General features: G+C 44.8%; 1 protein-coding gene across 1 annotated transcript in view; it reads right to left on the bottom strand.

Annotated features, from left to right (window-relative positions):
* Nucleotides 1–852: 852 nt before the first annotated feature.
* LOC121273021 (tyrosine-protein kinase receptor TYRO3-like) overlaps nucleotides 853–26,347 on the bottom strand; it is a 33,557-nt gene continuing 8,062 nt past the window's right edge. Inside the window, exons 4-14 of the mRNA XM_041179959.1 lie at nucleotides 23,400–23,561; nucleotides 20,524–20,686; nucleotides 18,583–18,662; nucleotides 17,062–17,157; nucleotides 15,752–15,832; nucleotides 14,096–14,188; nucleotides 10,650–10,771; nucleotides 8,494–8,603; nucleotides 6,769–6,928; nucleotides 5,397–5,533; nucleotides 853–3,771 (exon numbers count right to left, since the gene is read on the bottom strand). Of these exons, the coding sequence (XP_041035893.1) occupies nucleotides 3,444–3,771; nucleotides 5,397–5,533; nucleotides 6,769–6,928; nucleotides 8,494–8,603; nucleotides 10,650–10,771; nucleotides 14,096–14,188; nucleotides 15,752–15,832; nucleotides 17,062–17,157; nucleotides 18,583–18,662; nucleotides 20,524–20,686; nucleotides 23,400–23,561 (1,532 nt within the window). The 3' untranslated portion in view covers nucleotides 853–3,443. The remainder of the gene's footprint in view (nucleotides 3,772–5,396; nucleotides 5,534–6,768; nucleotides 6,929–8,493; nucleotides 8,604–10,649; nucleotides 10,772–14,095; nucleotides 14,189–15,751; nucleotides 15,833–17,061; nucleotides 17,158–18,582; nucleotides 18,663–20,523; nucleotides 20,687–23,399; nucleotides 23,562–26,347) is intronic.

Consider the following 26,347-nt stretch of genomic DNA (forward strand, 5'->3'; position numbering starts at 1 on the left):
GTTGAAGCTTTTCATCTTGCACTCATCAGGACAATTTGCAAGAATACCAAATTGTAAAGGGAACAACAATTTATACTGCATGAGAAGAGAGTGCTGATTAGTTGGCAAGTGGCCTTTGATTGGTGGAGGCGTTGCCTTGGAAAATGCACCAATTAACTGATAAATGACAGTTAACTGCCAAGCTTTGTTTAAATTCAAACCAGGCAGGTTGATTGATTGTCCAAGGCATTACCCTGGGGAATGAACCAGGGAATGTCTGTTGCTTCGACATGTGTTTTTATTGGCAATACTAATTCAAAATAATTAATAAGCAAATACCTATCTGTCCCCCAATGGCACCAACATTATTCTCTAGCCCTGTATGATTATCTGGCTAACTGTGCTGAGTAGGGTGCACAATGTCAAGAGTTGGGCAGTACGGCTCATTTGAAAATTGAACCAGCCAGGGCAACCAAAATGCAGTCGACTTTCCTGATTCTGATAGCCATGCACGCGCATGCATAGGATGGGAGCACACAAACTCAAACCCACACTGAGGGTTCCAGAACCAGCTTGAATAAAATCAATAGGATGGCCATCATCAAAATTATGAGACTTTGTGATTTTTTTTTACAACTCTTTCATGGAATGTGAGCATCGCTGGCAAAGTCAGCATTCATTGTGCCCATCCCTAATTGCCCCTTGAGAAGGTGGTGGTGAGCTGGCTTCTTGAACCGCTGCAGTCCATGTGGTGTAGATACACCTACCGTGCTGTTAGTGGGGGGAGTTCCAGGACTTTGACCCAGCGACAGTGAAGGAACAGCCGATATATTTCCAAGTCAGGATGGTTTGTGGCTTGGAGGGGAACTTGCAGGTGGTGGTGTTCCCGTGTGCTTGCTGCTCTTGGCCTTCTAGATGGTAGAGGTCATGGGTTTGGAAGGTGAACCACTGTAGTCCATGTGGCGAAGGTACACCCACTGTGTTAGTTCCTTTGCTGTGTCCAGCCCCTAAGTCGATGCTGGAATAGTGCATGCAGTTTTAGTCTTATTAGACATTTTCATAGAGGTTTGATACAACTGAGTGGGTTGCTCAGCTGTTTTAGAAGGCAGTTAAGAGTCAATCACATTGATCTGGAGTCACATGTAGGCCAGACCGGGTACGGAGGGTAGATTTCCTTCCCTATAGGACTAGATGGGTTTTTAGCAACAATCTGGTAGTTACATTGTCACAATCACTGATAGTTGTTTTCTAGTACACATTAATTTAATTAACTGAATTTAAATCCCCCAGCTGCCATGGTGGTTTGGATGGGGCAAATAAGGATGGGAGGGTAAATAATCTAAATAAATAATAAAGTAAATATTGTTTCCAGTATTAGAAGAGTCGGTAATCAGAGGGACACAGATTGAAGACAATTGGTAAAGGAACCAGAGTTGAGGTGGGGGTGGGGGGGGGGGGGGGGTGATGGATCAAAAAAACCTTTCTTTACGCAGTGAACTGGAGTTATTCTGATCATAGGAACATAGAAGCAGGCCATTCAGCCTGTCAAACCTTGCCCCGCCATTCAAACAGATCACGGATGATCTGGAATGCACTGCCTGAGAGGATTCAGTAGTAACTTTCAAAAGGGAATTGGATGTGTACTTGCAGAGGACAATTTTGCAGGACTATGGGGAAAGAGCGATGGGTGGTGGTGGCTGGGGGTAGTGGGGCTAATTGGCTTCCTTCTGTACTGTATGATTCTTAACCATCAGGCCACGTGTATTTCTATGTCAACAGCACCACTTAGTGACATGAATTTGGTATTACAGTGACAAACGGATTATCATCACCAAACGGGCGAGCTATAAACCCGAAACAATCACTTTACCTTCTTCCTTCCACAAACTCTGCCTGGCCCACTGAGTGTTCCTTGCATTTTCTGCTATCATTTCCAACATTCACAGCGTTTTGCTTTTTGTCCTTTTTTACCCCCCCCCACCGCCAGAGCCCAATTCATGTCTGCCTTCCACAATCCAACGTCATGCTCTCATCCAACGATCAAACCTACCCTCCAGGTCCCGAGAGTCCTTTCGCAGTCCCTTGCAGTGTCCGTGTCATCACCCAGATCCACTACGTAGAAGTTTCCTATCCCATCTCTCCAGTCCTCGGCCCTGTTCATCGCCTGTACCTTCCCATCAGGGAAACCTGCATGGCATTAGAGGGAGAGAGGGACATCTAGCAGGAAGCTGAGTTTAGCTCTCCCAGGCAGGGTTCAATTAGTGGATTTTGGCTCAAGCAACAATAAGGGAGCCTCAATTAGCCTCAGTTCCTCTAGACTAAGGTTGCCAACTGTGATTAAATATATTCCTGGAGATTTCACTACATGACTTGCCCCCACACTCCAACCATTAGTTGGCCAACACATCCAGCCTTGTGACGTACGGCCTTCCTTCCCACGCCAATTGGAAAGCAAAAGGACTCATTGTCTAACTGGATGATGCTTGACTGTCGGCCAAACAGCCTTTTATCACCCCACCCCCCCACCATTTTCAGTATTTTTATATCTTGTAAAGAGAGAAGTTTAAAGAAAATGAAGAAAAAAGACAATCTTTTCTAACGTCCCGATGATTTTTCTCCAGGGTTGCACACAGCAGTGTCCTGGAGATGGATCTTCAATTCCTGGAGACTCCAGGCCAATCTTGGAGTGCTGGCAACCATACCCCAGACTCAGGAGAGGAGTAAATTCAGCCAGCATTCTTGTTCCAGGTCACCTCCTGCTGTCACCCGCTTCTGTCTGGATGTTGCACTTAAACCCTATTCTATCATGGACTCTGCCCACCCATTTAACCTCCTACCACAACCCATATACGCTTGATCATATCGTGGACTCTGCCCAGCCATTTAATATCTTCCCACAGCCCATGAACAATTGACCCTATCGTGGACTCTGCCCTGCCATTTAATCCCTTCCCGTAGCCCATGTACACGCTCCTGCATCAACTGGCTAATCCAGTCAGAAACAGCAGAGAGCTTAAAATGTCCTTGCCAGCAAAGTACTGCCTTGTTACTGGATGGATTGCTGAGAAGGAAAGATAAGCTGCCAGCAATATAGAGATGGAAACTATGGAGCGCAAGCTCCCTGAGGCACTGCTTCCTGCTGCATCGAGTACTAGCATCAATTTTCAGACAGCCTGACTGGTCCTGCAGATGAGTGGCTGAATATACCGGGCGAGTTTGCACCCATTCAGATATGGCACTGACCCCATGCATCTTCACTGTCAACCATCCGTGCTCCTGATGCCTAGTGCGTAACTTTAAATTAACATTGCAGAGAACAAGTCGCACCAGGAGTAATTGTCAGGTGATTTGTCCAGTTGATGCACTGAAGATTCATGTGATTAAATCAAGTCTTTTTAGATTTGTTCAAGAACACAGGAGGCAAGGCCGATTCAGGGTGCCTCTCACAATCCAACGTCATGCTCTCATCCAACGATCAAACCTTCCCTCCCAGTCCCGAGAGTCCTTTTGCAGTCGCTTGCAGTGTCCGTGTCATCACCCAGATCCACTACATAGAAGTTTCCTATCCCATCACTCAAGTCCTCGGCCCTGTACATCGCCTGCGCTGCTGCTCCTTGCGCCCCAGTATTACTGTAGTATGCTCCTTGCGCCCCAGTATTACTGTAGTAGACCTCACCCTGGTCCTCGAGGATGGGCAAGGCAGAGAAGAATTCCTGGAGCATTGATCTGAGCTCAGTGAAGGTCGGTCGCTGCTCTGGGTTCAAGAACCAGCAGCTGAACATGAGGTGGTACCTGGGAAGAGAAGACAGTAATCAGCAAAGAGGGCCTCATTGCAACCAGCACCCTGAAGTCAGTCCTTTCTATCAAACTTCCTTTGGCATACAGTAACTTTTATTAGATTGGGGCGATTTCATGAAGCGCTTCTTCACACAAAGGATGGTATAAATCTGGAATTGACTCCTACAAAAGCTCTTGAGGCTGATGTTCAATTTGAAAGTTTCAATAGGTTTTTGTTGAATAAGGGTATCAGGGATATGCAGCTAAGCGGGGTAAATGGATGCTGATCAGCCATGATTTAATTGAATGGTTGGAACCGATTTGAGGAGATGACGGCCTCCTCCCAACCCTATGCACATGGTTTCCTGACATCAGCCTCCCACAAACAGCCTTTGGATGGATCACTGGTCAATCTGTCCATTTGTGCTGTTGGTTGAGGACATGGTGCCCGAAAACCTCTTGGGTCTTCAAGTAATACCATGAGATCTTCAACTTCCACCTCAAAGGTTTAACGTCTCATCTGGAAACTGGCGCCTCCAACAGTGCAATGATCCCTCAGTATTGCACTCAAACCTCAGCCTAGATTGTGTGGGAGAGTGAGGTTCGAATTGTCCCGAGTGGCAAGTAATGCTACTGGGCAAACTGACGTGCATTTTGAGGTTGGCTGCAATGGACAGTCACCTGTACATTCTTACATTCCTGTGGGTCAGTCAGACTCAGTTGGGTGGCCCCTCATCTCTGAGGTTTAGCAATTTGAGCATTCCTTCTAAGGCTTTGAGCAAATGATTTAGGCCGATTTTCCAGTGCAGTGCTGAGGGAATTCTGGAGATGCTGTCGTTTGGAAGAGACAGGATTTGGCCAGGATTTTGCCCTCGTTGGGCGGGCTTGGCGGGAGCAGTTGGGAAGCCGACCACAATCAGGGCCTGATGGCCAATTAAGGCCCACCCAGTGTGAAACCCGCGCTGCAGCGCCTCCTGTGAGAAGGGGGGGCGAGTGCACAAGGTCGCGCATGCACATGGGTGTGTGCAGGAAAAGCTCCCTGAGGCACAGAGCTCCCCTCAGGGAGATGAAGATCTTGAAAAATAAAAAAGAATTTAAAAATGTTCATAACATGTCCCCTCATGTGACTGTCACATGAGCAGGGACGTGTAAGAAATTAGTCTGAAAATGCTTTATTTATTTTTTTAATGACGGATCAAAACCTCAACCCACCCGGGGATGAGGTTTCACAAAAAATCCAAAGGCCGCTTGGCCTTTTCACCTGCCCACCAACCGTAAGCAAAAATTTTAATTCAATTAAATTTTTAATGGCCTTAATAGGCCTGTTAATTGTTGGCTGCTGATTCCTGCGCTTGCCTGCCGACCGAAATATCGCGTGCCATTTTACGCTCGTTTGAAATGGGCATGTGCCCACCCAATGAGCAGAAAATTCTGCCCATTAAGCCAGTTCTCTTTATTTATTCCATCAAATCTTGAATCCTCGATTAAATCCCCCATTGATCTTCTCTGCAGTATGGTGAACAATCAGTCTCTTTGTTTAATTGAACTCCCTCATCCATGCTTTTGTGCTTTGATATGTTTCTGATTCAGAGCAAAATAAAATCACATTAGGTTGAGGAAGGGGAGAACCTGGCACTCACAGTTTGTCGAGACAATCGGATGGTTGCCTCAGCCGGTTCCCTTCATGTAGGAAGTCATAAATCTCATGGTTTTGTAAACCGGGATACGGTGTGTTCCCCCGGGTCACAATCTCCCACATCGTCACTCCGAAGGACCACTGGAAACAGGGAGGAGGCATAGTTTCATTTCAGTGCCATCGCAGTCAATCATTGGCATGATCTCCAGGCTTGACTAGTCCAACGCTCTCCTGGCCATCCTCTCATCTCTCATTCTCTGTAAACTTCACCTCATCTCTGCTTCCCCCCATATCCCAAGTTGCACCAGGTCCCATTCACCCATCGCTCATTGACTTACATTGGCTTGCAGTCTGACATTGTGTCAAATATAAAATGATCATCTATTAAGTTCAAATCCTCTTGTGCATCTCTAATTCTCTATTCTCTTCTGGCCCTTTAACCCTCAGAAACCTTCGCGTTGTGTCCTTTTATGTAAAGCCATTTTCCTTTGCCCCACCATTGTCTGCCGTGCCTTCAGTCATCTAAGCTCCAAGCTCCAGAATTCCTTCCCAAAACCTTTCTGCCTCTCCACCTCTCTTTCCTCCTTTAAGATGCTCCTTAAAACCTACGTCTTTGACCAAACATTTAGTCATTTGCCTTAACACATTCTTATGCGTCTCAGAGTGAATCTTTATTTGATTTGATTTACATTCCTGTGAAACACCTTGGTATATTTTACTACATTGAAGATACTATGCAAGTAGTCATTACCACTTTCCGTAGGTCATCTGTATGGCAATCATTCACTGTTCAGGATCATCGACAAAACATCGACAATTGGCACCCAATCCCTTAGACAATGGCTCAGACTGGAAACACACCACTCAATGAGGTATGAAACCATACAGATCATGGACGGGTTCATGTGTGGAGTTTGGTGTTCTCTCACAGTGAGGTACTAGAGGTGACACAATTGGTCACAGACTTCGTGGGCTAAGAAACAAAAACAAGTCAGACATGGTTTCCATTCCTGATCACTTTCTAGCGATCTCAGACACCCGGTGAGGAGAGAACAGGGGTGGTGGAGGAGGGGGTTCCATTGTGACTCCCTCCATTGTATGACACTCACTGGGTTCAAAGAAAATCCACTTCAATTCCTGTTTCCACTCTTTCCCTTCCACATTTCTCCCCACTTTGTGCTAACAATGATGAATTGGTGCTGTTGGCATGAATTCTGCCCATAGCTTGGCAAAATATTACTTCAACCCCACAGCACAACTGACAGGAATGGGACAGAAGCAATGCTCATTCCCTGCCACCGCTGGAAGTGCTGAGTGACTCCTGGTCTCTCTTCACTATTGCTTTCACCTGCAAAGTATATGAAAATACGACGTACCACATCACTTTTAGTTGTGTAAATCAACTCTGCCATGCTCTCAATTGCCATCCATTTCACAGGCACCTTTGAGACTGCCGTCTGCCGATAGTAATTACTGGCGTAGATCTTTCTAGACAAACCAAAATCAGCGACGCACACCCTCATACTGTCACACAACCTGCATGGGAGGAATGGATGTTAGAGAGAGGGGTCTGTTGATGTAGTCAGTCAGAATGCTCCCAGCTCTCAGCTCCAGTTCCACCCAAGCTGCTGGGGTGAAGCTCTCCTCTCTGTTTTCTATAGTATTTCAGCCAAATAAGTCTCGGTCCTGAGACGCCTGAGTACAATCTCAGCAGTGAAAACCAGCCCTAATTCAGCACTTAACAAACAATACCACTTGGGGAGATCACAAAATAGTTAGTGTGAAAATATGCAAATCATGTGATATTAAGACAGTTGCAGAAAGCAGTTGTCTAAGGCTGCTGTTTGAGCAGCTTTGTAGGAACTTTCTTCTGCACCTAATGCATGCTGTCCCTGGTCGTGGGAGTGTTTGATGGGGACAGTGTAGAGGGAGCTTTACTCTGTATCTAACCTCGTGCTGTACCTGTCCTGGGAGTGTTTGATGGGGACAGTGTAGAGGGAGATTTACTCTGTATCTAACCCCGTGCTGTACCTGTCCTGGGAGTGTTTGATGGTGGCAGTGCAGAGGGAGCTTTACTCTGTACCTAACCCCGTGCTGTACCTGTCCTAGCAGTGTTTGATGGGGACAGTGCAGAGGGAGCTTTACTCTCTATCTAACCCCGTGCTGTCCCTGGTCCTGGGAATATTTGATGGGAGCAATGTAGAGGGAGCTTTACTCTCTAACTAACCCCGTGTTGTACCTGTCCTGGGAGTGTTTGATGGGGACAGTGTAGAGGGAGCTTTACTCTGTATCTAACCCCATGCTGTACCTATCCTGGGAGTGTTTGATGGGGACAGTGCAGAGGGAGCTTTACTCTCTATCTAACCCTGTGCTGTCCCTGGTCCTGGGAATATTTGATGGGAGCAGTGTAGAGGGAGCTTTACTCTGTATCTAACCCCGTGCTGTACCTATCCTGGGAGTGTTTGATGGGGACAGTGCAGAGGGAGCTTTACTCTCTATCTAACCCTGTGTTGTCCCTGGTCCTGGGAATATTTGATGGGAGCAGTGTAGAGGGAGCTTTACTCTGTACCTAACCCCGTGCTGTACCTGCCCTGGGAGTGTTTGATGGGGACAGTGTAGAGGGAGCTTTACTCTGTATCTAACCCCGTGCTGTACCTGTCCTGGGAGTGTTTGATGGGGACAGTGTAGAGGGAGCTTTACTCTCTATCTAACCCTGTGCTGTACCTGTCCTGGGAGTGTTTGATGGTGGCAGTGTAGAGAACAAAACTTTAATGTATCCGGCTTGGACAGATCCAGTACTCACCCAACTCTGCACACAATCATTTTCCAAGAGGATTCACTGGATAGCAATCAGGAGCAGGAAGCATTTGGTTTCTTTATCCCTTCCCTGACCCAGTTGGTTTGTTGAGACCACTTTAGTAGTCATATCAGTGCCTTTGCTGTGACCAGCTAATTCATCACAGACCAGGAATGGAATGAAATGTCCTCATGGTCTGTATAGTTCCACCCTGGCCAATGCAATCATTAACCAGGCCACCAAGGAAGCTAATGACAAATCCTGACTGATAAATCAAGCTACCCAGTGGTTGAACAGTACTCACATACAGTTCCGAGCTGCCAGGTCTCTGTGTAGGAAGCTCTGGTTACTTAGATACTCCATCCCAGAGGCAATGTCAATCATGAACTTCAGTAAGATCTGCAGAGGAATGTGCTAGGAAAGGAGAGAGATATGGCCTTAATATCAAGTACATATAACTGCTTCCAATAACCGGCCATCTCCTTGCATTGTTTAATGTTAGCCATGGCTCAGTGGGTTGCACCCTCTCACATCTGAGTCAGGAGGTTTTGAGTTCGAGTCCCACTCCAAGAAACCTGAGCACATAATCCAGATCAACATTCCCAGTGCAGCACCAAGGGAACGCTGCACTGTCAAAGGTGCTGTCTTTCAGTTGAACGTTAAGCCAAGCTCCCATCTGTCTCCTCAGGTGAATACAAAATGTCCCATGGTATAATTTGAAGAACAGCAGGGTTGTTCTGCCTGGTGCCCTGATTAATATTTATCCCTCAACCAATCACATTGCTGTTTGTGAGACCTTGCTGTGTGCAAATTGGCTGCTGTGTTTTCTCTAGAACAACAGTGACTACACTTCAAAGTAATTGGTTATAAATCTCTTTGGGGTGTCCAGAGATTGTGAAAGGCACTGTGTAATAGGAAACAGGAGCAGGAATAGGCCATTCGGCCCCTCGAGCCTGCTCCACCATTCAACTAGATCATAGCTGATCTTCTACCTCAACCCCATTTTCCCACACTATCCTGTATCCCTTGATATCTTTAATATCCAGAAATCTATCGATTTTTGTCTTGAACATACTCAATGACTGAACCTCCACAGCCCTCTGGGGTAGAGAATTCCAAGATTCACCAGCCTCTGAGTGAAGAAATTCCTCCACATCTCAGTCCTAAATACAAGAATTTACTTTTCTTTGACTTTACAGACGTTCACCAATTCCATTAAGCCCCTATATACCCACCCCTACACAATGGTCAATAACCCATTTTAACTTGTGTTCGAGAAGCATCAGTCCTTTAGAAAAACACCTCAGAGCAGGGCATATGGTGAGCAGGAGAGGTAAAAGGTTAAAAGAGGGGACTAAATGCACCATCAAAAAAATAGGCTCTTGAAGAGTCTTCAAGAAGGAGGGTTAAGAGGGATGAGTGGCTTTGGGAAGACAGATCTAAAGAGCAGGGCCAGAGTAACTGAGAGGAAAAGTTTGCATTTATATAGTGCCTTTCACATTCTTTGTTCAAACCAAAGTGCTCCACACGAATGGTATTTTGAAGTGAAATAGCTACGTGGAATGCGGGTCTATGGCTGCAATCCCCTCAATCAGTGAACTCGTCATAGCAATAATTTCACTTTGTGCCTTCAGCTACTTGGGAGCTAAGCTTTGGAATATCCTCCCAAAATCTCTCCGCCTTTCTTCCCTCCTTTAAGACGCTCCTTAGAACCTACCTCTTTGACCAAGCTTTTGATCACCTGTCCCTAATGTCTCCTTGATGTTAAAATTTGTTTCATAATGGTTCTTAGGAAAGTTTTACAACATTAGAAGTGTTATATAAATGCCAGTTGTTTTTAAAGACTGGGCACTTCACACAGGAAAAGCGAAAAAGGATTATAAATGCAATATTTCTATTGTAAAATAGGCCCAGCATTATATAATAACCCTGTTTCCTAGCAATACTTGCTTGTCTGATCGTTACTGATTCTCCTGCCAGTAGAAACAGCTTCTCCTTGTTTACTCTTAGCAAAAATTGTTCTTGCTTAAATCTCTACTTAAACTTCTCCCGCTCTAAGGATAACAATTCCAGCTTCCCTAGCGTCTCCACATGTAATTGAAATCTATTCTATACTAAGGACATAGGCAGTTTGGTGAAATGGGTGGACGGGTGGCAAATGAAGATCAATAGAGAGAACTGTGAGGTGGTTCATTTTGGTAGGAAGAACATGGAGAGACAGTATAAAACAAAGGGTACAACTCTAAAAGAGGTGCAGGAGCAGAGGGACCTGCTTTCGATCAAGAGAAAGTGAGAGAACAGCAGCTCACTCAGACCCCGCAATAGTACATGGCCTGAATGGAGGCCTGGAAGCAAATGGAGCTGTGAGCCATGGGTAACATAATGAGGTCATAACTACCAATGGCCTCCTGGGCTGTTGCAGTGAGCTCCGATGGATTAACATGATTTAAATCTGGTTACCACAGGGTTTTCTCTGTGCCTTGAGTTGAGGAGGAAGCTGCGGAGGTCTCCATGTGGCATGAAGGGGAGGATGGCCATCGGCATTGGTACTTGTTCCTCAGAGCAAACCTCGAACGATACCCCTACAGAAATAACAACAGAAATTACCACTGAGTATTCCCAACAGGAGCGGAAAATCCCTGGCTTCATAAACAGAAGTGTGCACAAAAGCACGGAAGTTATGGTGAACCTTTAGGAATGACTGGTTGGGCTCCACCTGGAATATTGTGTCCAATTCTGGGCATCACACTCTAGGAAGAATGTTAATCAGGGAGGGATTATAGGAAATTGATTAGAATGGTGAATATCACATAATCGCAGAATTGTAACAGCGCAGAAGGAGGTCCTTCAGCCCATCATGTCTGCACTGGATCTCTGAATGAGCAATTCACCAAGTGCTATTCTCCTGTTTTCTCCCCGTAACGCTGCACATTCTTCCTTTTCAGTTAGCAGTCGAACTCCCTTTTGAATCCCTCGGTTGAACCTGCCTCCACCTCACTCTCAGGCAGCGCATTCCAGACCCTAACCACTCACTGTGTGAAAACGTTTTTTCTTATATTACTTCTGCTTCTTTTGCAAATTACTTTAAATCTGTGCCCTCTTGTTCTCGATCCTTTCATGAGCAGGAACAGTTTCTACCTACCTACTCTATCCAGACTGTTCATGATTCTGAATACCTCTATCAAATTTCCTCTCAACCTTCTTTTCTCCAAGGAAAACAGTCCTAACTTCTCCAATCTACCCTCATAACTGAAGTTCCTCATCACTGGAACCATTCTCATGAATTTTTTCTGCACTCTCTCCAATGCCTTCACATCTTTCCTAAAGGGTTGTGCCCAGAACTGGTGTAATACTCCAGCTGAGGCTGAGCCAGAGTCTTATACAAGTTCAACATAGCCTCCTTGATCTTGTACTCCATACCCCAATTAATAAAGCCCAGGATACTGTATGTTTTATTAATTGTGCTCTCAACCTGCCCCACCACCTTCAATGACTTATGTACATTAACACCCAGGCCCCTCTCCTCCTGCACCCCCATTAGATTTGTACATTTTATTTTATGCTGCCTCTCCATGTTCTTCCTACCAAAATGAATCGCCCCACGTTTCTCCGCATTGAACTTCATTCGCCACCTGTCCGCCCATTCTGCCAACCTGTCTATGTCCTTGGTAGGGAATAGATTTCAATTACATATGGAGTTGCTAGGGAAGCTGGGATTGTTATCCTTAGAGCGGAGAAGTTTAAGTAGAGATTTAATCAAGAGCAATTTTTGCTAAGAGTAAACAAGGAGAAGCTGTTTCCACTGACAGGAGCATCAGTAACCATCGACACAGATTTAAAGTACTTCGCAAAAGAATCAGATTCAAGACAAAGAGAATTTTTCCCATGCAGCAAGTTGTTGTGATCTGGAATCTCACTGCCTGAAATGGTGGTGGAAGCAGATTCTATAGTAATTTTCAAAAGGGAATTGGTTCGATCTTATGGGGAAAATGTTGCAAGGCTATGAGGATGGGTCAGGGAAGTAGGGCTAATATTTAGCTCTTTCATGTATCAGGTATAGGCACATTGAGCCAAATGGCCTTCTTCTGTACTATATATACTTGCCGTAGAGGGAATGCAGCAGAGGTTCACCAGGCCGATTCCTGAGTTGGGAGGACTGTCTTATGATGAGAGATTGAGGAGAATGGGCCTGTATTCTCTAGAGTTTAGAGGAAAGAGAGGTGATCTCATTGAAACTTACAAAATTCTTAAAATGCTCGACAGGGTCGATGCGGATAGGATGTCTCCCCTGGCTGGGGGGGGCGGTGAGAACCAGGGGACACAGTCTCAGAATAAGGGGCAAACTGTCTAGGACTGAGATGAGGAGGAATTTCTTCACTCAGAGGGAGTGGGGGGTGCAGGGTGACTCTTTGGAATTCTCTATCCCAGAGGACTGTGGAAGCTCAATTATTGAGTATGTTCAACACAGAAATTGATAAATATCTAGATGCTAATGATATCAAGGGATATAGAGATAGCAGGGAAAGTGGCTTTCAGGGAGATAAATCAGCCATGATCTAGCTGAATGGCAGAGCAGGCTCAAGGAGTTGAATGGCTTAATCCAGCTCCTATGTTCCTATGTTTCAGCTAAAATCACAACATAATCTCCCTTTTTGCAGCTCCAAATACTCACTCGTTCTATAAGAATTCTGAACTCTATAAATCCCAATTCCATCTAAGACTTGAATCTTGCTCCTGTATCTAGGAGGCTCTTGAGCACCTTTGCCAGTTAACATACAAGGGAGAGCTAATAATTTGATGCTATCTCATCTTTAACTGCCAACCTCTCTTTCTAATCATCAGTAACAATTCTTTTTAAACTTCAAATACCCTATCTTACGCATCCTTCCTCTGTGCTCTGTCAATTTGTTGAAATGGGGTAGAGAGAGGTAGAGAAAACGTTTCCACACACACAGGAGAGCAAAATTAGGATTGCAAAGCAGCAGTTCCCACACCTGCAGCCAGGTAGGAGGATAAGGGCAGCAGACACAAGGGAACAACATCACTTCCAAGTTCCCTTTCAAGTGGCACACACTAACTCGTCTTGGGCATATCTTTCGTCATCACAATTCAAAGTCCTGGAATGTCCCCACCTAACAGCAACGTGGAAGTATCTTCACCACACAGGCTGCAGCGGTACAAGAATAAGGATCTTTTCAAGCACATCTAGGGATGGGCAATAAAATTCTGGCCTTGCTAGCGATGCCGATATCATAGGAATAAATAAAAAAGACGCTTTGTCTTTAAATGTAAAAGGGAGTAATTTCTACACAAGTTATTCTTCCAGCCAGATAAGCAAAGGAAATTGTATATACACATATTCTAGCTAGGGATTCTGGGGATGCAGTGGTAATGTCGCTAGACCAATAATCCAAAGGCCCAGCCCCATGCACTGGGGACATGGGTTCAAATCCTACCACAGCAGCTGGTGGAATTTAAATTCAATTAATTAATCTGGAATTTAAAAAAAAAACTCTCAGTAATGGTGATTGATCGTTGTAAAAAACCCATCTGGTTCACTAATGCCCTTTAAGGATGTAACTCTGTCGACTTGGCCTACATGTGACTCCAGGCCCACAGCAATGTGGTTGATTCTGAAATGGCCTAGCCAGGTTCACTCAGTTCAAGGGCAATTAGAAATGGGCAACAAATGCTGACCTTGGCATCAACACTCACATCCCAACGAAAGAATAATAAAAAAAATAGCGGAACAAATTCACTGATTTATGTGGCTCCGAGCCTCAGTTCAGGTTGTTGCCTCCTCCTCTTGGTCAGCAGCAAAACTAGACAGAGGAATATTATTAGGCTGGATTATCTCAGCTTCCCAAATGAAAGCACACGAAATCAGGAAACACCATGTTTCATACCTATAAGTCTGAGGACGTTCGGATGGTCGAAGCCTTGCATCAATTCTGCTTCCCTTAGGAATGACTCCAGCTCGGGGTTTGAATCAAGTCCCTCTAGAAATCAAAGAGAAGCTTTCAAACCTGTGCAATGCCATGTTGGATGCATAGTAATGGGATTCACATTACATTTGTGGTCCTGAGCCAGTGTCAGACCAAGTTGGTACGTGAGCATTGTTATCAGGAATTTAGTACAAGAACAGGATCATAGGCTCAATTGGGAAATGTAATACCCATTGTGTTTATGAGCATGTAGGACCGAGAACCTCCTAATTCCATTCCCAGTCTGTGCTGAATTAGCTGATCTCCATCAGGGGCATTAAATTGCCTTGACTCCTCTGGATCAGGGAGAGGAAGAATGAATCAGTTTGCTATCCACTAGTTCTTGCTCAAAAAAAAAGATTGTTGAGTGAGGAGAGGCGTGGACATGGTTGCAATGACTTCTGTGGCAGAATATTCTGCCAACACTCACAGCCCAGGGAAGAACGGCCACTTAGATGAGGTACTGGAGAGCTGCATGTACCAGTGAGGTCACACCACAGCATCTTCAGGAGCAAAGGGAAGGGAAATGGGGAAAAAAACCCACAATCAATAAGCAACTCCTTCAGCATTCTTCCAACATACATATAATTAATTCCCCGACCAAACAGAGTGCTCATGTAAGGTAGCTGGTGCTATGAGAAAAGGAGCAGCATTGTTGGAATAAGGCTGTGCCTTGTGTTATACAATAAGCTTTTAGAAAAAAGTCCCATCTAAACCAATACATTTAATGTTATGCAATCCACTTTTTGTATGATATTCTTAAACCCTCAGCTCAACTTGCTCCAATCGCCAAACCCCTTCCCATTCACTCTGACGGTATTGAATCCCAATGGACTAAACTCCTTCCCATTAACTCCCTCTGTACACAATCCCAATGGGCCCAAACCCTTCCCATTTACTCCCACTGTACACAATCCCAATGGACCCAACCCCTTTCCATTGTACACAATCTCAATTGGCCAAACTCTTTCCCACTCACTCCTACTGTACACAATCCCATTGGACACAAACCCCTTCCCATTCACTCCAGTTGTACACAATTCCATTGGACCAACTCCTTCCCATTCACTCCCACTATACACAATCCCATTGGGCCTATCCCTTCCCATTAACTCCCACTGTACACAATCCCAATGGACCCAAACCCCTTCCCATTCACTCCCACTGTACACAATCCCAATGGACACAAACCCCTTCCCACTCACTCCAATTGTACACAATTCCATTGGAGTAACTCCTTCCCATTCACTCCCACTGTACAGAATCCCATTGGGCAAAGTCCTTCCCATTCACTCCGATTATAATGAATAGAAATGGAGAAAATCCTTCCCTTCCAGTGCCATTGTGTAGAATCCAAATCACTTCCTATTCATGCATATTCTATAGATTCCAATGGATCAAATCCTTTTTGATTCACTTCCATGTATAGGATCCCAACAGATCAAATATCCTATTGTTCAAAGTTTATAACACCAATTATGTTTTTTTAATCTGTTGTTATCTTAACCTCACTGCATCATTTCTTAGTAAAACAGTCTCAAGTTCATCAAGATCTGACTTCACAGAGTTTGAACTTACGTTTCATTGTCTTAACAGCAACATTCTGGACAACACCATTGGTTTGCGTGAATATTCCCTGGTACACTGAGCCAAACTCTCCTAATTATCAGGGATAAGAGATAGAGATGTCAGCCCGTCAATACTGTTCCAGCAACCATTAGATACCCCACCCGTTGAATTCCATTGTGAAAGTTTGTTGGCCACTGCTAGTAGTTCTGCCTGGCATGGTTCTGAGCCATGCACACCTGGATGGGCTATACCAAGTCTTTCAATCTCAGGTAAGGCTGTGCTTGAGGGCTATGTGGTCATTTGCAGTGTTCCCAAGATAGGGAGAGAAGAGGTGAAGGTTGGGGTGGGGGGAGGGTCGGGGGAGGGTGGTGGGGTTTGGTGGAGTTGCTAGGAAGAAACCAGAGTTCTCGAACTGATCATTTACCAGTGCCTTCAGTTACAAAATGCACTTGTCAGGTACTGACAGGATCAACCGTTGCTGTTGTGACTGCTATGATCAATGGTGGTTCAGATAGACATGTCCTGGGAGAGTGCTGGTGCCTGTGGAGTTATAGCCTAGCAACAGTCAGTGCCATCAGGAAAGGATAGGAGGAAAAAGGAACCATTGATTGAATTATTGAGAAAACCACTGATCAAGCTGACGAAGCAAAAAAAAAGAGAAGCAGAGACCAGTCAGTATTGCATAAACAGTTGTCTATTTATAAGAGCTCTTGCTCTTTTGAAGATGGACAGCAAAGACACAAAGTTTGGTCCTTCACCACATACATGCTGCCTATCACCTGTAGTGCAATCTTTGTAATCGGAACACAGTACGAACACACATTGCCTGAGGTGTCAGCTGTGGCTTAGTGGGATTCTTGCCTCTGGGTCAAAACATTGTGGTTCAATTCTCACTTCAGAAATGTGAGCGCATGATCCACGCTGATACTCCCAGTGTAATACTGAGGGAGTGCTGCACTATTGAAGGTTCTGTCTTTTGGGAATTTAAATTGAGATCCATCAGGTGGCTTTAAGGAGTCCACAGTCAATACTCTTAAAAGCATATGCAGAGTTCTCCTTGGTGTCCTGGTCAATACTTAGCCATCAACCAAGTATTGGTTGATGGCTAAGTATTGACCAGGTCACCACTAAAGCAGTTTGTCTGATTGTTCTTTCATTGTTTGTGGGAGCTTGCTGTGCATAAGTTAGCTGCCAGGTTACCAATGTTACAACATTGACTGTGTTGAATAAGTACTTCATTGGTTGCAATAAACTTTGAGATACCTTGAGGTAACGGAAGGTGCTTTATAAATTCAAGGCTTTCTTCCTATTTCACATACCTTCGCCAAGGACTTGACCCAGGGACAGCAAATTCCGATCCACCATCACCTTCTTCAGGTTCCGCTTCAGAGAGTTACTGATTCCCAGATGCTGCACTAGAAGGACAGCAAGGTACAATTAAAGGTTAAAGCAAACCTCAATAAGATACAGAAAAATGTTCATGTTAGAGAGGAAGAGAACAGGGAGGAGGGAAGAGGAGCAGCAGAGAAGGACTGAGACAATTGAGAGAGAAAGGAGGAAAGAACAAGTACTTACAGGGAAGGAAGACAACAAGAGTGACAGAAACAAGAGAAATCAGTGCCAGTGAGACAGTGAAGCAGAACAGTAATGGACATGAGAAGGCCCAGCCATCTTCAGCTGCTTCTTCAATGACCTTCCTACCATCATAAAGTCAGAAGTGGGGATGTTTGCTGATGATTGCACAGAACCATTCATGACTCCTGAGTTACTGAAGCAATCTATGCCCATATGCAGCAAGGCCTGGACAACATTCAGGCTGGGACTCATAAATGGCAAGAGACATTCGCGCCACACAAGTGCCAGGCAATGACCATCTCCAACAGGAGAGAACCTAACCACCTCCCCTTGACGTTCTATGGCATTACCATCGTTGAATACTCTTCTATCAACATCCAGGAAATTACCATTGACTAGAACCTGAACTGGACCAGCCATATAAATACTGTGCTTACAAGAGCAGGTCAGAGGCTGGGACTTCTATGGTGAGTAGGTCCTGACTCCGCAGAGCTTGTTGACAATCTACAAGTCACAAGCTGAGAGTGTGGTGGAATATTCTCCACTTGCCTGGATGCGTGCAGCTCCAACAACACTAAAGAAGCTCGACACCATCCAGGACAAGCTGCCGCTTAATTGGCACCCCATCCACCACCTTAAACATTCTCTTCCCCCACCACCGACGCACAGTAGCAGCAGTGTGCGTCATCTACAAGATGTACTGCAGCAACTCACCAAGGCTCCTTCGACAGCACCTTCCAAACCGACAACCTCTACCACCTTGAAGGACAAGGGCAGCAGACACATGGGAACACCACCACTTGCAAGATCCCCTCCAAACCACACACTACCCTGATTTGGAACTGTATTGGCTGTTCCTTCTCTGTCGCTGGGTCAAAATCTTGGAACACTCTTCCTGACAGCACTGTGGGTGTACCTACACAACATGAACTGCAGCGGTTCAAGAAGGTGGCCCACCACCACCTTCTCAAGGGTCAGTTAGGGATGGGCAACAAATGCTGGCCCGCATCTTGAATGGCTCTCTACTGCTCCGAAGTCCGACACGAACAAATAAAAAAAGAGAAAAATGCAAGTGACGGGGAAAAAAGAATGATGAATATAAACATGAATGTGCGAGAGGCACAATGAAAAGGAAAAAGAGAAATGCAAACCTTTACACATCCAAAAGACTTGTCTGTTTACAAATTGGATTAGAATTCACCTGAAGCAAGAGTTTAAATTATTGACCAAATCATGGCAATCAGACAGTGTATCAGGCAACTTACATCGGACTTCCTCCAGTTTTTTCTTGAAGCACCTTCCTGTATTGAGTGGTACCAGCTGCAATCCGTTCTCTACATTACACCTGGGAAACAAAAGCTGATTTATTGAAAGATCTAACTATAACATGTTAAAAATCTTATATTTACACATACTTCCTGTCCATAAGGATATACTTCCTGCTGTCATGTTGGTGTCACATATTTGAGCCAACTTTTTTCATTATAAATTCCATGTCCATATGTATAATAGAAATGGCGCATGTTACGGAGAATGACATTGAATCCAAAGCACAGAAACAGACAATTCAACCCAGCTTGTCACTGCAGCTGTTTACAGAGCCTTCTTGCCTCCACTCACCAGTCTCTATCTAACCCTACAATAATTTCCTAATGTTCCTTTTTCCCTCTTGTGTTCACCTAGCTTCACTTTAATTGCAGCTAACTGCAACAGCTTTGTGTGGTGGCGAGTTTCACATTCTCACCATCCTTTGGGTAAAGGAGTTTTTCCTGAATTGTCCATTATTAGTGACTAATACGTTGAGGCTGTCTGGATTTAGAAATTTATCACACTGGAATTGCACCCTCCCGCCAGTTGTGGTGCTGTAAGACCTCAGTTTAGCATCACTCCAGCTCTTCAGCTAAGATTGCAGAGAAACTACCACGCTCCAAACGACTATCCTTCTCAAATTGCCACATGTTTTATAATACAAACATGCTGGAAATACTCAGCAGCCCAGACAACCTGTGTGGAGAGAGAAACAGAGTTAAAGTTTCAGGTCAATGTCCTTTCATCAGGGTGTGGAATACATCCAAGTGTTATAGTGTGGGATATACCTGTGAGTGTTACAGTGAGGGGTGTGGGGTATATCAGTGTTACAGTGAAGGGTGTGGAGTATATCAGAGAGTGTTACATTGAGGGGTGCGGGGTATATCAGAGAGTGTTACAGTGAGAAGTGTGGGGTATATCAGAGCGTGCAGTGAGGGGTGTAAGGTATATCAGAGAGTGTTACTGTGAGGGGTGTGGGGTATATCAGAGAGTGTTACAGTGAGGGGTGTGGGGTATATCAGAGAGTGTTACTGTGAGGGGTGTGGGTATATCAGAGTGTTACTATGAGGGGTGTGGGGTATATCAGTGTTTCAGTGAGGGATGTGGGATATATCAGAGAGTGTTACAGTACGGGGTGTGGGGTATATCAGTGTTACTGTGAGGGGTGAAGGGTATATCAGTGTTAATGTGAGGAGTGTATGGTATACCAGAAATACAGTGAGGAGTGTGGGGTATATAAGAGACCGTTACAGTGAGGGGTGTGGGGTAAATCAGAGTGTGTTACACTGAGGAGTGTGGGGTATATCAGAGTGTTGTAGTGAGGGGTGTGGGGTACATCAGTATTACAGTGTGGGGTGTGGGGTATATCAGTGTTACAGTGAGGGGTGTGGGTATATCAGTATTACAGTGAGGGGTGTGGGGTATATCAGTGTTACAGTGAGGGATGTAGGGTATATCAGTGTTACAGTGAGGGATGTGGGGTATATCAGTGTTACAGTGAGGGGTGTGGGGTATATCAGTGTTACAGTGAGGGGTATGGGTATATCCGAGAGTGTTACAGTGAGGGGTGTGGGGTATATCAGTGTTACAGTGAGGGATATGGGGTATATCAGTGTTACAGTGAGGGGTGTGAGTATATCAGAGAGCGTTACAGTGAGGGGTGTGGGGTATATCAGTGTTACAGTGAGGGGTGTGGGGTATATCAGTTTTACAGTGATGGATGTGGGGTATATCAGTGTTACAGTGAGGGGTGTGGGTTATATCAGTGTTACAGTGAGGGGTGTGGGTATGTCAGTGTTACACTGAGGAGTTTGATAGCTCCCTTGCAATTCTCTTCTAGTTTGCGTTGTGTTCTTGCTCTGTCTGCTCCCCCCCCCCAGACAGGATTTAATTCTTACTTGTCCTTCGTCTTCATTCTGCAGCTAACAAGCATGCCAATGAGCAGCACGACCACTAGCAGTGCACCTCCAAAGGCTGCCAATATCACCCCGGTTTGTAGAGCTCCACTGTCATCTCCTACTAGTGCCAAGTTTCTGGTGGTGAGGAACCGTCCCTCAGTCTCTGTTGAATACGAACACCAAAACATCAGGGGAGGGTGGGTGACGAGTAACATAACTACTTATAGTAATGCGCAGGCTATATCCTACACCTATTCCAATTACCTAGCCACCAAACCATGTGCCCTTTCAAAATTTTAAAGGGTTAGTTGCACTCCCCACAAGGAATGAGAGACTTCTCTTATGTGGGGAGATTGGAGATCCTTCTCCGTACAGCAGGGAAGGCTAAGGGCACATTTAATGGAGGGCATTGAAAATTCTGAGGGGCTTTGATAGATTAAATAAGCCTAAACCGCTCTCAGTGGTCAGTAACCAGAGAGGCACAGGTTTTAGATAACTGGCAAAAGAACCAAAGGGTAGAGATGAGAAGAATTTGTTTGCACAGCGAGCCGTTGTGCTCTGGAATGCGCTGCCTTAAAGGGCAGTGGAAGGAGGTTCAATCGTGACTTTTAAAAGAGGACAGGATAAATAAAGGAAGAGGAGAAAATTGTAGGACGATGGAGAGAATAGAGGGATGCATTTTAATTGGAAAGCTCCTTCAAAAGCTGACACAGACAAGGCAGAGCTAATGGCCTCCTTCTGTGCTGTAATATCCCAAGAACTCAGTGGGTAAAGATGCATCTGCTGTGGTGCTGAGTCACATCCTTCTGGAAAGCCCCAGGTTCACCTCCAAAACAGTGCCGAGTCTGTTAATCTCACTAAACACAGTGTCATGGTTGTTACGACTGAACCCAGCATCTCTGACCCAGGGAAACTGAAAAAAAAATTCAGTCAGCCCTAACCACTACCCAAAGACGTGTCCATGTGCGAGTGTTGGGTGGGGACAGGATTGGGCTAGACTCTGATGGATTCAGTATCCAGGCTCACAGATGAACTTTGCTGGCTTGAGGAGGGAACAGCAGGATTTACCAGTGCCCGGGGGACTGTAGCCCATCAAGAGCAGCACCTCCAGAAGAGGAGGGAGAAAAATTAGAGGGACAGATGGGCAACTTAAAACCAAGACTTAATGGAGGTGAAATTGGTCCATGTCAGTTGAGTCTCATAGCGAATCAACGGCCTGCTTTACACCGTGCACATATCCCCAAAGAAAGTAAAATATTGCCGAAAAGAGAGACATGTTGCAATCATCAGGGCAACTGCAAGAACGCCGAATTTCAAACAATCAGAACAATTTATGCTACAGGAGAAAAGGATGCTGATTGGTTGGCAAGTCGACTCTTATTGGCCAAGAAGAAAGCAGTGGGGGTCTATAGGCTCCCCAAGCTCCTGGGTAGTTCAAAAAACGTGCAAGGCTTGAACATGTACAACGTATTGACACACATTCATACACAAGGAGGCATCCTCTGCAAATAAAAGGAATATGTTCAAGCCTTACACGTGGCCTTTTAACAATGGTCATAATCCATCTATTTGGGAAAGTTTTAGAACTCAAGAACAAATTCTGTTGATCACACCAGCAAGTAGTATCAACTGGCGAGAAAAACAATTCCCTCCAACTTCCATACACATGGGGTGGGATCCTGATGCAGAAGCCCAAAGTCTCACGCACAAGGTTCCCACCTACTGGGGAGAGTAAGGAGTCAGTAAGCCCAATGCCATCTTTTGCTTGGGGTGGGGATGGTAGATGACATTTTGAATCTGTAGTTTTTCTGCATTTCTGTACGGGAGATGTTGAGTGTTTGGCAAAAAGTGACTCAAATCTCCAGGCTGCGTTCAACTGCAAATCCTGTCGCTTGGGCCTCATGTAGCTCAGCGCATAACCCAGCATCCTGTAGGTGATGTGTCAACAGTACCTGAGCCAGTGCCCGGTTTGTTGTACCAGAATTGGACAGCAGGACAATGCAGAAGCATCTTTCGGCTGTAAGGGAAACCAGAAAGGACTAGGAGTGAGAGACACATATACATTAACACATTCGTTTGCAATATCGCATGGTGCAACTTCAATCCATGGAAGCCCTAGCGACAGACCATCTCTCCTAGTCTTCACTGACAGGAAGAAAAAAAATAAAAGATTTGCTTTTATAAAGCATCTCAAGAGTTTCCAAGTGCTTTACAGCCAATGAAGTACTGTTGAAGTGTAATAACTGTTGAAATGTAAGAAATATGACTGCCAAATTGCACCCAGAAAGCTCCCACAAATTGTAATATTACAATGATTAGATCATCTGTTTTGGCTGGGACATAACTATTGACTAAGACACTAAGGCTTTGCTCTTCTTGAATAGGGTTGCAGGATGTTTTACATCCACCTGAGAGGCCAGACAGGACCTCAGTTTGAAATCTCTTCTGAAGGAGAGCACACCCGGCCGTGTAGCACTCCCTCAGCGTTGCACTAGATTGCCAGCCTAGATTTTGCAATCAGGTTTCTGGAATGGAACTTGAACCCACAACCTTTCGACGCAGAAGATGAGAGTGCTATGCATTGAGCCCATGACTGACATCTGATTGTGGTGATCAGAGGATGGAAAAGATACTTTAGCAATAAGTGCCACGAAAAAAAAATGAGGGACTTGGAGCAGCTAGATCAATCGCAGCAGGATTGCTATTAAAGCATAAACAGACCATCTCTCCCTGCCCCTGTGATACATCCAGCTTCCAACATTTATCCACGTTTACACTCTTACCATGAGAAAGTGCCTCATGACATATATCTCGTATGCATATCTCACACTGAGGACCTGTCCAACATGAACAGTCCCTGGCACAGCACGTCTTACCAATGGCAATGCAAGGAGCCGAAGGAGAGAGTGTCTCAGTTCTGTTGTAACCACTCAAACACTGGCAGGAGATGGAGGCCTCAGCTTCTGAGTGACTGTTCATGGGGCATTTCATGCAGGCTCCATGCCCCACTGTGTCTTTGTAGTATCCTATTTTACAGGCTGCGAGAGGGACAGAACAAATGAATAAACTGTAAGCATTAAACCAACTTCAAATAAGGATTGTCAAAAATAAAAAGAAAAGCTCTCATTTATATAGCTCCTTTCATGACCTCAGGATGTCCTAAAGCACTTTGGGGCTTTTTGAAGTACTTTAGAAGTGTGGTCACTGTTGTGATGCAGGAAACGCAGCAACCAATTTACACACAGCATACTCTCACAAACAGCAATGTGATAATGATCACATAATCTTTTTTTTGTAATGTTGATTAAGGGGTAAATATTGGCCAGGACGCCGGGGAGAACGCCCCTGGTCTTTATCAAAATAGTGCCTCGAGATCTTTTATGGCCAGCCGAGAGAGCACAGCAAGGGGCCTCAGTTTAACACCTCATGCAAAAGACAGCGCCTCGGTAATGCAGCACTCCCTGAGTACTGGAACTGGGAACGACTGGGTGTGGTACTTGAACCCACACCTATTGGTTCAAAGTGCTACCAGCTAACAACATTGTCCCTTTAACATGCACCTGAACAGATAGATGGAGCCTCTTACCCAAAGGGTTACTGGTACACAGGGGAGACACTGAAGCATAAAAACAGTGCCAAAAAGAGAAGAGCTACAAAGCCTAATTCCCAGTGTCAACGGTATGAGTTATAAGGAAAGACTGGAAAAACTTGGGCTTTTCATCATTAAAAATACAACTGAGAGGTGATGCTATAGAAGAATATAAAATAATAAATGTTGGAAAATCTGCAGAGAGATCCATGGAGACTACCAGGGTTGAAAACAGTGAAAAGGTGGCAAGGTACATAGAACATACAGGCATTTGGCCCACCTGACCTATGCTGGTGTTTAGGCTCCACACAAGCCTCCTTCCACTTCCTCTTCATCCCACCCTATCAGCATCACCTTCTGTTCCTTTCCTTCTTGAATGCACCTATTCTATTCACTTCGAACACTTCCTGTGGTAGCGAGTTCCACATTCCCACCACTCTTTGGAAATCTCCTGAATTCCTTATTGGATTTGTCAGTGACTATCTTATATTTATGGCCCCTGGTTCAGATCTCCCCTGCCAGTGTGGAAACATCATAACCCCTTTCATAACCTTAAAGATTTCCATAAGGGCACCAACCTGCCCCCCTCCCCCACCCCCACCCCCCGTGAACCACAAGTCTTCTACTTTCTAGCTTGTTCAATCTTCCCTGAATGGTGTACAAGGTAAATTAAGAAGTAGGTGTCAGTTGACACCACAATTGAGTTTTAAATGTCCATGGGTTGGGGGAAGATTAAATTCTTGGGAAAGATCGAATCGGAATAGAAAATAACAATGCATCAATGCAGTGAGGAAGAAAAGGTGCAGGACGAGGCATTTGGAGCATGGGAATAAGAGATGACAGTTCGGAGGAGAAAGGATGACAGTACCAAAGACAATAAAGATCTCAGAGAGAAGAGGTTAGAGGTTCAAGGTGAGACGAAAAGCCCTATCTAGCACCCTGTCCAAGAGCGAGAGAAATTAGTTTCAAAGCCTTCCTCACATCTAAATTCAGGATTAAAGTCTTGGACTGAATTGAACTGTATGAATATTTGAGTGTTTTTAAATCAAGATTTAAAGCCAGATTCCAGTTGATAATGCCTTTCCATGAATTGCATAACCATTCCACATTACTCTCAGTCACAGTTTCCAGATGAGAACTTGTTTAGACTGGCAACCACTATGTTTTGAAATATAGTATTCACTACGTTGATAATGTCGAAAACAACCTCCTACAGTATGTTACTGAGATTGGTAAGGTTTGTGCATACAGCTATACTCCATGTTACACATCCCACCACACTGACATGTGCAATGAGACTATGTAAAGACACATCTCCCCATTATTTTCAAGGTAGACTAAGCAACCTCCTTCTAGTAGATCCCAAGTAAAATGTGTTTTAAATAAAACAATAAGAAGTAAAAGAAGTAGGCCATTCGGCCCCTTGAGCCTGCTCCATCATTCAATACTATCCATGGTTAAATTTCTATTCAGCTACACCTTCCCATATTATCCCCATATCCCTTGCATCCTTCAGTAGCTAAAAGTCAACCAATCTCTAACTTGAATATACTCAACTCATCCACAGTCCCTGTGGTAGAGAATTCCAAAGGTTCACAACCACTTGAGGGAAGAAGTTTCTCCTCATCTCCATCCTAAATGACAGATCCCTTATTCTGAGACTGTGATCCCTAGTTCTAGGCACCCGAGTCAGGAAATCACTCTCCCAGCATGACAATCTCCTTAAGAATTTTGCATGTCTCAATTAGACCGCCTCTTTACTCTTCTAAACTCTAGGGAACATAGGTCTAGTCTACTCAACCTCACATAGAACAATTCGCTTAACCCAGGCATCAGTCCAGTGAACCTTCATTCCACTCTCTCTAAGATAAGTATATCCATTCTTAGGTACGGAGACCAAAATTGTACACAGTACTCCAGGTGTGGTCTCAGCAAAGCTCTATACTGCATTGAGAAACCTCAGTGGTTGGATATGTTCCAGAGCGAATGACATCACCAAGGTTGGAAACAACATGGTTTAGATAATCGTCCACGTTGATACAGAATAATGAAGAAAGACTTGAATTTATATAGTGCCTTTCATAGCCTTAGGATGTCCCAAAGTGTTATACACCCAATCAAGTACATTTTTTGAAGTGTAGTCACCGATATAGGGCTGCATCTTCCGGTTGCCGATGCATCATTTAGATTTTCAGTTCAGCAGGCGCACAGCCGAATGAGCTGTGTGCCCGCCGA

This window comes from Carcharodon carcharias, chromosome 37 (assembly GCF_017639515.1).
Source record: "Carcharodon carcharias isolate sCarCar2 chromosome 37, sCarCar2.pri, whole genome shotgun sequence".
Classification (NCBI taxonomy): domain Eukaryota; kingdom Metazoa; phylum Chordata; class Chondrichthyes; order Lamniformes; family Lamnidae; genus Carcharodon; species Carcharodon carcharias.